General features: G+C 42.2%; 1 protein-coding gene across 1 annotated transcript in view; it reads left to right on the forward strand.

Moving 5' to 3' along the window:
* Window positions 1-6,065, forward strand: part of LOC308363223 (cytochrome P450 2G1-like) — a gene marked incomplete at both ends in the record, with an annotated part of 12,915 nt that extends 6,850 nt beyond the window's left edge. Inside the window, 3 exons of the mRNA XM_080836019.1 lie at window positions 3-190; window positions 3,355-3,496; window positions 5,884-6,065. Coding sequence (XP_080692145.1) covers window positions 3-190; window positions 3,355-3,496; window positions 5,884-6,065 — 512 coding nt within the window. The remainder of the gene's footprint in view (window positions 1-2; window positions 191-3,354; window positions 3,497-5,883) is intronic.
* Window positions 6,066-12,148: the final 6,083 nt, after the last annotated feature.

A 12,148-nucleotide genomic window follows, 5' to 3' on the forward strand; every position in this document is an offset into this window, starting at 1 on the left:
AGAGCACGTGCATAGGGAGATTGACACGGTGTTTGGCCAACATGGCATCCCACAAATGGAGGACAGGAAGTCCCTCCCCTTCACTGATGCTGTCTTCCATGAAGTTCAGCGTTACATGGACTTCGCTCCCCTCAGTGTTCCCCACTACGCCACCAAAGACATCTCATTCAGGGGCTATGCCATATCTAAGGTGGGTCAGCTAGTCAACTCCTAAATGCTACTCTTCTTTTTATTTCACTTTGCATTATGTAAGGGATAACGGCCGACGAGCTGTCCAGTTCTACGAAGTTAATGGACGCTGCGGGGCAAAGAACACCACGACGCGGAGCGGAGTGGTGTTGGTCCGCAGAAGTCCATTAACTTCGTAGAACTGGACAGCTCGGAGGCCGTTATCCCGCTTATCTCCCGTTTACAACATCCAAAAATGTTTTTATTATTATTATTATTATTATTTAGAATTTCCTTTATCTTTAGGAAATTTAATATGCATAATAACCAGATGAATTCTTGATTTGAAGCCTAGTGCTCCCGTTAGAGAAAGTAGTGCGTTTTTTGAAGAAAAAAAAAACGTTACGTTGGTTGTCAATGGTAACCATTCATGAGCATTGATATGGAACGGGGATTTAACGTTTCTACTGGGACTACGTCCAAGGTGTCCGGTTATACGAACTTAATGTACACCCCATTAGCCAATCAGAAAACAGTATTTCGTTCCAGAGGGAGATAAGGTAACATTATTGTATTATATCATGTTGAATCAAGCTTTAATCTTTAAAGATACTGTGTGTAGTTTTTAGTGGCATCTAGTGGTGAAGTTGCTGAAATGCAACAAGCTGAGTACCCTTTCCCTTTCCAAGCATGTGCGAGTACCTACGGCGGGACTCCGTGGAAGAGGACCGTTCCATATGTAGATACGACCGGCTCATTTTAAGCTAACGAAAACAATGATTTATTGTTACAGGTAAACACTAATGAAAACATAAATATGAATGCTATTGTCAGGGAAAAACCCTTAAGGCTTAATTACTATGTTACCTCAGAATAAGTACGCCACAACCAGAAGTATCATTAATAACAGACGTTTTTCTCTAGGGCCCTTAGAGGAGTCATGTGGCATGAATCGCTTCAAACCAACTATGACTCTCCGTCTCCATACGCTGTTCTTTATTCAAAATAATGTTTACACAGATTTAACATGAAAATCCCCTCCCTTGTCTGTTCTCACAATTGCGTCCAGCTCGGTTCCAGTTTCCAAAAATCTTACTCAGTATAAGATAAACATTTCATGACATGATTAAGTTAAATTATCATTTCATCCAATGCAGCACTTTGTTTGACCTTTCTAATTTCCCTGATGCACCGGATGGAGTGCTAGATAACTTCACTGATGATCCCAGGTCACTGGGAACTGACCCAACCACTTCCTTCTCTTTCAGTCCAATACAACAGTATCGAGTCCTCTCTGCTCTTCGTAATTCTAAATAGAAATATGGCCTGGGCTCAGTGGGTGCAGACCAGTTAGACCCACGTCTCTTGAAGCTTGCTGCCCCCATTATAGCCAGACCCTTGACCCACATTTTTAATCTGTCACTTTTTCTGGCTACATTCCTAGCATCTGGAAATCTGCATTAGTGGTGACGTCCCTTCATAAAGGTGGAGACCCAAATGATATGAACCACTTATAGGCCGATCTCCAAGCTCCCATGTCTAGCCAAAATGTTGGAATCCTTTGTAAATGAACAGATCCTCTCTTTTCTATCTTTAAGCTCAATTTTTTGCCACTTTCAATCAGGTTTCAGAGCTGGCCACAGTACTATCACTGCAACAACCCTTGTGGTAAATGACATAGCCTCTTTTATAGACAAGAAACAATGTTGTGCCGCTTTATTTATTGACCTGTCGAAAGCCTTTGTAAACCATGAGATACTTTTATAGCAAACTGGACACCCTGGGATTTGATAATGTTTCCCTCAGATGGTTCAAAAACTACTTCTTGGGTAGAACACAATGTATAGATGTTGCAGGCCTTACATCTGAGGCCCTAGTAATTCATTATGGTGTCCCTCAGGGCTCTACCCGGCATTGTACTCACTTTACATTAATAATATCTGTCACCAATTAGAACATTGCAAAGTCCATTTTTATGCCGATGATACAATTTTGTATGCCTCAGCGCCCTCTATAGATCAAGCAGTTTCAAACCTTCAACATGCTTTTGATTGTGTACAAGATTCCCTTAAGTCCCTAAAATTGTTGCTGAATGAATCTAAGACTAAATTCATGATTTTCTCCAACGGTAGAAATAATCACCCCTCCACCCATAGGATATGCACCCGTTCTGGGACTAATATTGAGCAAGTTCCTTGCTATAAATACCTAGGTATCTGGCTAGATGATATGCTGTCATTTAAATCACATGTTCTTGACCCCAACTAAGAAGGTTAAAATTAAACTGGGTGCTTTTTATAGAATAAGATCTTGTTTTACTTTTGAGAGCCGAATGGAAATAGTGCAATCAACAATTTTGTCAGTTCTTGACTATGGTGACATTGTTTACATGTATGCTGCACCCTCTACCTTAAAACTTCTGAACTCTGTTTACCATAGTGCTATACGCTTTCAGGACCCACCACTGTAACTTATACAAGAATGTTGGTTGGTCCCCTCTAGCAGACAGGAGGGAAAAACACTGTCTTTTATTTGTTTATAAAGCCCTAGTGGGAAAACTGCCTAATTATCTCATGTCACTTATAAAATTAAAATCCATCTGTCATAACACACGGTCACAAAGCCTCATCTCCCTTGAAATCCCCCTTACAAAAACAAATATAGGTAAAATAGCTTTAAAGTTCTTTGCTTCCCATAAATGGAACACTATTCAAGTGGATTTGAAACTAACAAAGTATTTGTCTGTCAGCTAATTTAAGAGCCTTTTAGATGCTAAGGATGTGCCTCAATGCTGTTGTTTTAAATGATTCTCTGAATAAATTTTTTTTTTACTTTATGTTATTTTATTTTTGTATACTTAATTTTTGAGTTTTTTAATGTGTTTGGTTTATTTATTTTGTCTGTTTTGTTGTGATATGGTTAATTTATTTATTGTTCTTCTGTATTCTGTAGCCTCAGTCAGGGCATTGCTGCAAAAGAGCCCTGCGCTCAGTCAATTCTCCCTGAATAAACAATGATAATGATGAAATGATATGTAGGCTAAATGGTCATTGAACCTACTGATGGACTACTGAGATAACCAAATCAATCAATCACTTTCATAGTTCATAATTCTGAACATTCCTTTAGAGAGAGAGAAAAACAGTGTTAACATTTCCTGAACCATGATCTCTGATCCCTTTGCAGGGCACTGTCATCATTCCCATGCTGCACTCTGTGCTCAGGGACGAGGGCCAATGGGAGGATGCCTGGAACTTTAACCCACAGAACTTCCTGGACCCAAATGGCAACTTCAAGAAGAACCCAGCCTTCCTTCCCTTCTCTGCAGGTAGGAGGAGCAACAATGCAACTCTGATGTCATATTCTGCAACTGAGGAAATGTGCATAGGTTTGGCAAACACAAACTGTGGGATGAGTATTGAAAGAACATAGGTTTGGCAAACACAAACTGTGGGATGAGTATTGAAAGAACATAGGTTTGGCAAACACAAACTGTGGGATGAGTATTGAAAGAACATAGGTTTGGCAAACACAAACTGTGGGATGAGAATTGAAAGAACATAGGTTTGGCAAACACAAACTGTGGGATGAGAATTGAAAGAACATAGGTTTGGCAAACACAAACTGTGGGATGAGAATTGAAAGAACATAGGTTTGGCAAACACAAACTGTGGGATGAGAATTGAAAGAACATAGGTTTGGCAAACACAAACTGTGGGATGAGAATTGAAAGAACATAGGTTTGGCAAACACAAACTGTGGGATGAGTATTGAAAGAACATAGGTTTGGCAAACACAAACTGTGGGATGAGAATTGAAAGAACATAGGTTTGGCAAACACAAACTGTGGGATGAGAATTGAAAGAACATAGGTTTGGCAAACACAAACTGTGGGATGAGTATTGAAAGAACATAGGTTTGGCAAACACAAACTGTGGGGTGAGAATTGAAAGAACATAGGTTTGGCAAACACAAACTGTGGGGTGAGAATTGAAAGAACATAGGTTTGGCAAACACAAACTGTGGGATGAGAATTGAAAGAACATAGGTTTGGCAAACACAAACTGTGGTATGAGTATTGAATGAACATAGGTTTGGCAAACACAAACTGTGGGATGAGTATTGAAAGAACATAGGTTTGGCAAACACAAACTGTGGGATGAGTATTGAAAGAACATAGGTTTGGCAAACACAAACTGTGGGATGAGAATTGAAAGAACATAGGTTTGGCAAACACAAACTGTGGGATGAGTATTGAAAGAACATAGGTTTGGCAAACACAAACTGTGGGATGAGAATTGAAAGAACATAGGTTTGGCGAACCCATACTGTGGTATGAGTATTGAAAGAACATAGGTTTGGCAAACACAAACTGTGGGATGAGTATTGAAAGAACATAGGTTTGGCGAACCCAAACTGTGGGATGAGTATTGAATGAACGTAGGTTTGGCAAACACAAATTGTGTGATGAGTATAGAATGAAGGTTTGGCAGTTAGGTATGGATGAGTATTGACTGCTGCATTTAGCCAATATTCATCTGTTTGATGGTTACTGAGAACATGCTACAAGAGGTTAATGAGAGGGGAGATAATAATGAAGTATTACCTTTCTGTGACGTCAGTCCTTGCAGCCCACCCTTACTTTAGTATGGCATGGCAAGGACACGCTGGTGTTGGTGGTGAGTGTGTGTGTGTGTGTGTGTGTTAGTGTGTGTGTGTGAGTGTGTGTGACCAAACCACTTTAGTATGGCATGGCAAGGACACGCTGGTGTTGGTGGTGAGTGTGTGTGTGTGTGTGTGTTAGTGTGTGTGTGTGAGTGTGTGTGACCAAACCACTTTAGTATGGTCATGCCAAGGACAGGCTGGTGTTGGTGGTGAATGACCACAGCAAGCAATGTGGAAAAAGTGCAGATTTATCTGCCGTGTGCAAAAGTAGTGAAGTCCCGCAGAAATAACAAACAAAAAGACTTAAAAACAACAACAACAAACAACAGCAATTAACCGGAGCAGGGGTCTTTTTTATTTGGAACTAAGTGCCAGTCACACACACACACAAACAAACACACACACTCCCCTACACATGTTTGAATAGAATTACACTTAATCTGTGACACACAACTTCTTTCAATTTATTCTGGTTATTATTGACATTTGTTCTCCCTTACAGTTAGCCATCACTCTGTATTAAATCAGGGAGGGACAATTGATTGAGTAGTTTGAGAAGCTTAAGTGGCTTATGGATGAAATATCTCATACCTAGTGAGAGATCTGACGTTCGGGAATTCATCACTCATGTCTTTGGCAACAACATTCTCCCTATGAAGCATGCAGCGCGTCATACATGGCTCTTGCACCGTCTGTGCGCAGCGCGACACAGGCTAGGCTATATCATGTTCACGGGGGAAAAAACTAAAAGCTGAGCATCGTTTGACAAATCGGTGGATTCATCTAATTGTAGTGCAAAATAATCAGCCTTCGGGTGTTTTGCGACAAGTAGTGCCATCACATCAGCTGCCAATTTATCAATAGGGCGGGCATTGGGATGCTTTTCAGTTTTTTTTACGCACTCATCCTTCCCAAACAGTTTTGCACATATCACTGGCTGCTGGCAATATTATATTATATATACACAGGTAATAGTTTGTTTTTCTGTCAGGTAAGCAGGCCTGTGTGTGTGTGTGTGTGTGTGGGTGTGTGTGTCTGTGTGTTTTTCAGGTAAGCGGGCGTGTGTGGGTGAGTCCCTGGCGCGGATGGAGCTCCTGCTCTTCCTGGTGTCCATAGTGCAGCAGTTCCACCTCAGCACCCCTGGAGGACCATCCAGTCTGGACACAGAGCCGGAGTGCAGCAGCTTCGTCCAGCTTCCTGCTCAGTACCAACTCATTGTCACGCCCCGCTGATTCACTTCCTGCTCAGTACCAACTCATTGTCACGCCCCCCTGATCCACTTCCTGTACCTGCTCAGTACAAACTAGGAATGGGAAGATTCACCGGTATAAAAGCTCACGATGCGATGGCCCGGATCAAAAAAGTGTGCACCGGATACAATACAAGTGTAGTTCAGCACAGCTGGTGACATAGTTATAGCACAGCACAGTTTGCTTCATCCTGATCATGTGGATCAACTCATATTCCTAAAGAAAAACCTTAAAATAGGACAAATTAGTTAAATTTAGTGTGTGAGGCAGTTGATCCGCATGTTTAGGATGAAGCCAACTGTGTTGTGACTGCCAGGTATGGTTAAAAAACAATGTTACATTTAGAGAACACTTATACACACATATACATGTTATCTTTTGTCAGAGACCTTGTTAATAATTTGTTGCATGACAAATAAATGAATCATTATGCACCATATGAAATTGCATTATTTTGCATCGCATCTTGTTGAATCGCATCGTGTCGAATCGCACTGCATCGCATTAGGGGTGAATCGTATCGTATCGCATTAGTAGCTTTTTTAACATATCTTTAATGTATCTGATCGTTAGCAGTGCATCAAGATGTGTATCGCATCGTCCTCAGTGATGGAGATGCACATCCCTAGTACCAACTCATTGTCACGCCCCGCTGATCCACTTCCTGCTCAGTGCCAACTCATTGTCACGCCCCGCTGATCCTGTACCTGCTCAGTACCAACTCATTGTCACGCCCCACTGATCCACTCCCTGTACCTGCTCAGTACCAACTCATTGTCACCCCCAGCGGGGGGCTGATCCACTTCCTGCTCAGTACACTGATCCACTTTCTGTACCTGCTCAGTACCAACTCATTAGCTGTGTCTCAAAGCTCGCACTTGTGCCCCTGGAGCACCGACTTTCAGGGCTTAGGGTGTTCACACTGACAAAACCAAAATAAAAATAAGTACCCGGATGACGCCCCTCAAACTGTCAAAAAATCCAGTGTACAACGATCTACACTGCTTGCCCTATACGGGCGCCATCTTGGTTACGTAGCAGAAGAGGAGGACCCGTTCGGCAGCTAAAACAATGGCGGACGAAATGGCTACGGTGGCAGTAGAAGTAGCGGACGAGGCTACAGAACGTAAATGTAAGTATCAGCGGTAATTAAACACTGTACTGATATTAAATGTACTACTAACATGCCATACTTAGATTAAAGCCAGCGACATGAGTTTTTGGTTTCTGTTACGATGGATACCGACAGGTAGCATACCTAGCTAGGTAGCATTACCTGCCATTGAATTTGCATGGCAGTTATGCTATGCTATAGGCTAATGCAACAAATGCCCTTGGCCCTCTCTGCCAGGCCGACGAAGGTGCATATTTATCGGACACGTTTAGCTTGACGAGCGGGGGCAGGTGAAGGGCTCCAGGCGCTCGCTCCAAAGGCCAGTCCAACGACAGATAGCTGTCAGTTATCGAAGATTATAAAACAATAGAGCTCCTGCGTCACGTGACTTTTGATTGTCGGGCGCCATTTTGGCAGTAAACATTACGACCGGCGCCAGCCTTGAAGAGTTCATACCGAGCGAATATACGTATATAACTAATAATAATAAATAAATAAAATATAAATTAAGGTTGAAAATGACAGCCACTTAGGTTGGGTACGTTCAAAAACACAAACTAGCAAGTTACAGATGCACTGTAGTAGCTACCCAAGATAATAAACAAACATGCTAACGTGACACTGCCGTACCTAGTCAAGCTAATAAACAAACAATGCTAACGTGACACTGTCTATCAAACTGGGATAATTTAATACTTACCCTTGCAGTGATGATGCCAAAATTACAGAGATTAAATATAAGTGACCCATATAACGCTCCTGGGGTGCTTTTCAAGAGCATAACATCCTACAACGAAGAATATATTTACCTGACTTGCGCTACGCTGACATCCACAGCTATCTGCTCAATTTTCCCTTAGTTTATACTGGGGACTCCCTCAGAGCATACAAAGGCTTGGAGGCTTATAAATGGTGTCAGTCCGGCTTCGTAACACAACTTCGACTGTGGAGTCTTGCATCCAAAAACTTCGGCATCATCACTGCAAGGGTAAGTATTAAATGATCCCAGTTTGATAGACAGTGTCACGTTAGCATTGCTTGTTTATTAGCTTGACAAGGTACGGCAGTGTCACGTTAGCATGTTTGTTTATTATCTTGGGTAGCTACTGCAGTGCATCTGTAACTTGCTAGTTTGTGTTTTTGAACGTACCCAACCTAAGTGGCTGTGATTTTCAACCTTAATTTATTTTTTTTGAATTTCATATAGGTTAATCAATCCCAACGGTTAAATGACAGTCAACTGAAGCCGTGACTGCCAGTCAGTGCCTGTCAGATAACTGACGCGATTACTGCCAAAATGGCTACGCCCATCGTTTTTCGGCACGCGACCAGCAACTATGACGACAGGCGCAGGAACTCTATTGGGTTCTAACGCGTTATTTAGCTGTTTCTGATTGGACGATAGACGTTCAATGCCATGGATTATCCAAGAACAACCCAACGGGGACTTTTCACAGCTAATAATAAATCACTCCGCAATGAAATATTCTATAGCGCATTGATGATAACCGTTAATACAAAATTCTTATAATTCCAAACCAAGACGTTGACAATGGAACTATTTTTAGTTGCGGAGAAACAATGGCGAAATAAACCATTTTTAATCATAACTTCGTGTTGAAATGTTAATTTGCTGACTGTAGAATTGTTTTATAAAAGCAATATAGCACTCGTGGGAGTGGGGTAGGTAAGGGATAATCCCACGTGTGTTGTTGCCTACGCCACTCGGCCTCCAGCCTCGGTGGCTACAGCCGAACACCACCCGTGGGATTATCCCTTACCTACCCCACTCCCACTCGTGCTATATTGCTTAAGTGTCAAACAACTGCTGTTCTGTTAAACTATCGAAATGCTAAGTTTAATAATGGTTTAACAATCGATATAATCAGATTAATAATGGGTTTACATGACAACCTGCTACATTGGCTTGGCAGATAGATAAGTGTTTCCCCAAGTCTGAAGCTTGAAGTTATTTTCAAATCTTTACTTAGGAAGCACTGTAAAACTGAACAGACATACAGAATACATCTTTATCTTATCTTGTAACATTTGTTTCTAAAAACAATCACTTAGCATAGCATGTTTAATTGTGATAGAAGCTTTGTTAGCGTAATGCTAACTTATATATGACATTCCATAGAGACCGCGTTCGCGATTAGCATCATTACAAGTAGTTTGGACAAGAAGTAATGTTTCTAAGTAATCACTGATCAACTGCTTAAGAAAATGCTTAATTCCGAACTCATATATTGTTTGCCAATTACAGGGGAATTCTGGTGTTTTTTTTGACCCATAGCCCTTTTGTTTAAGGTCACTGTGGGCTGCCAGGAAAAATAACAAGAATGCTTTTTCTCCTACTGTCAGTTTGTGGAGAAATCGAAAAACAGGGCTATTGGTTGAGTATAAGTGTTCTCTGAATGTAACATCAGAACCCCATATAAACAATGAATATCAATTTCAGTGTAACATTGTATGGCTATTCTTTGTCTGTTCTCTAGTGAGGTGTCTGCAGGCAGCAGTGTGAGTGCTTGATGTGGTCCTGGATGTCCCTTCACCTGTTTTCAAGCATATTGTATAGCCAGACAAGTGATGTTTCATATAATAAGTGAAATGATCAGGAATGTGGTTGAACTTCTTTAAGAAAACAAGCTATTGTATTTAATACATGCTAACATGTTTCTATTGTACTGTAAAGAATGGATGTGGTTTGAATAAATACTATAAACATACATATACTATGTACATATAAACAATTAATATATCAATTTAAGTGTAGCATTGTAGGGCTATTCTTTGTCTGTTCTCTGCCCCAGAGATGGTTCCTGGAGGTAATGGTGCTGGATGGTCCGCCGCTGCCCTCCCGACATCTGCATCTGGCTCCAGCAGGTCACCGTTGGTCAAGCAGATGTTGTGGAGCACAGTGTAGCACACAATGACCTCTGGCACAAACTTCACATCCACCTCCAGAGCCTTCAGGAAAATGGACCGGCATCGCGTCTTAAGAATCCCAACAGGCAGCGAGCTTCGCGGTGGTTGCGGACAGGCTGCCTGAAGGGGGTCATGAGATGGGTTGGGACAGGCAGGGGTAGCCACCATCCCCAAGGATACAGTAGCCTGTTGGAGGGTAAACGTGCATGGAGCGGATGGGGCTATTCCTCAGGACCCTGGCATCGTGCACTGACCATGTGTACCCCACAAACACATCCAGAAATATACATGTGTCGTCACAGATGGCCTGCAGCTGGATGGAGTGGAACAGCTTCCTGTTAAAATAATAGGCTGCATCCTCTGCTGGGGGCTTCACCCTGACGGTAGCCCCAACCAGCACTCTGTTGAAGGCTGCTGATCCAGCGAGATGGACGAAGCGGGCACCCAGGCATGGGAGTTCCTCTGCATTTGGATGTCGGACCACTGTGTAGAGGAGAGCAGTGATCTTCGCACTCACCCTGTGCACTACCTGGTAAACGGAGGGCCATAGGAGGTTCCGCTGGCAAGCCAACTGTGGTCCCACTTAGTGCCCAGCACAGCCATGAGTGAAGGACTCCCTGGAGGGTCTGAATTTGACCCTCAGGTCACTGTGGCCGTCAAAGTACAATGCCAGCAGTGGCATCGAGAGATTAATTTGGCAGTGCCGCTTGGGGCTGGGTGGCTGCTGTAGAGTATGTGGGGAGGGGGAGGGAAGATTACATTAATATATTAATATGTAAGTATTTTAATCAATAAAATGTTGTGCCATTGAGGTTTTGTAGTTTTTGTTTATTGCCTTTTCTGATGTATATTATAATTTATGCATGTTTGTAACAACGATTCATATGCCTTTGTGTTCAATTGCTAATTGATTCCTGTATCAGGGTAAACTTAATTACAAAAGAGATGTGTATAAAAGCAGTCAGTCAAGGTAGGCCTATTACTTTGCAAATTCAAGCAGATTGTGCCTAAGATTTCAGTGGATAATTCTTAAAACTTATTGAACTCTAATGACATACATGTACAGATTTGTCATGTTTTATTTCCATATGGTGTGTATGTGGATTGCAAAGAAGTAGGCTTCTTCTGACAGATAATTGAGAATGTCATTGCAACAACTACATAAGGCTAGGCTGTGAAGGTAAGTCAAAATGAAATGTACATACCAGCTGGAGTTCAGCCAGAAGAGGGAGGATCCTGCCAGGATTTCAGGGGTCAAGTCAAATGTTTTTATAAAGCACATTTGCTGTACAAATAAATCACAAAAACACATCAAAACAAATAAAAAAATCAGAAGTGTGTCATAGTTTCCAATTGGGGTGGAGAAAACTAGGTAAACTAGGGAGAACTGGGTAAACTAGGGAGTAAACGAGGCACGCCATTATGAAAATGTATTTAAAAAATCATCAAGATGACAAGGAACGTGCAATTCACATCAAATTCAGAATTGTGCCATGGTTGCAGGTTCATTTCTGAATGCGTAATGGAAGCAATTTCGTTGGTAAAAGACTGAGTCTCGCTGTATTGGTCAGGCCGAACCACAGCGTCTATTCACAGGTGCTATCCAACTACTGATCGATACGGGGGCTTTGACCTGCTCCGTTTCCGACCTGGGCCGGTGCACCCCTCCTCAGACGACCTGGTGATCTCGGGCTCCCCCAGGAGCACCATATCAGATCCCACGGCCTGAAACCCCATTAGAGCAGCACCATGGTGGGCAAGGGAAAGTGACCTTAAGCAGACATGGCACATAAGCCCACCTGCTTGAGGCCAGCCGGGTAGAGATAGAAAGCAGAGGGGTTGGGGGTTTGTGGCAGAAGGGAAACAATCAGGAACAGGGCAGAATAGATCATATACTAATCAGGATGAGCATGCTAGCATACATGTGGTAGATGTGTACACAGCATACTTGTGGTAAATGTACCCAGATGGTATATGGGCCATTCTACCGAATTTGTGTAATATGCAGTCCCTCAACAATAAA

The sequence above is a fragment of the Sprattus sprattus genome (genome assembly GCF_963457725.1).
Source record: "Sprattus sprattus genome assembly, chromosome: 3".
In the NCBI taxonomy this organism is placed as follows: Eukaryota; Metazoa; Chordata; class Actinopteri; order Clupeiformes; family Clupeidae; genus Sprattus; species Sprattus sprattus.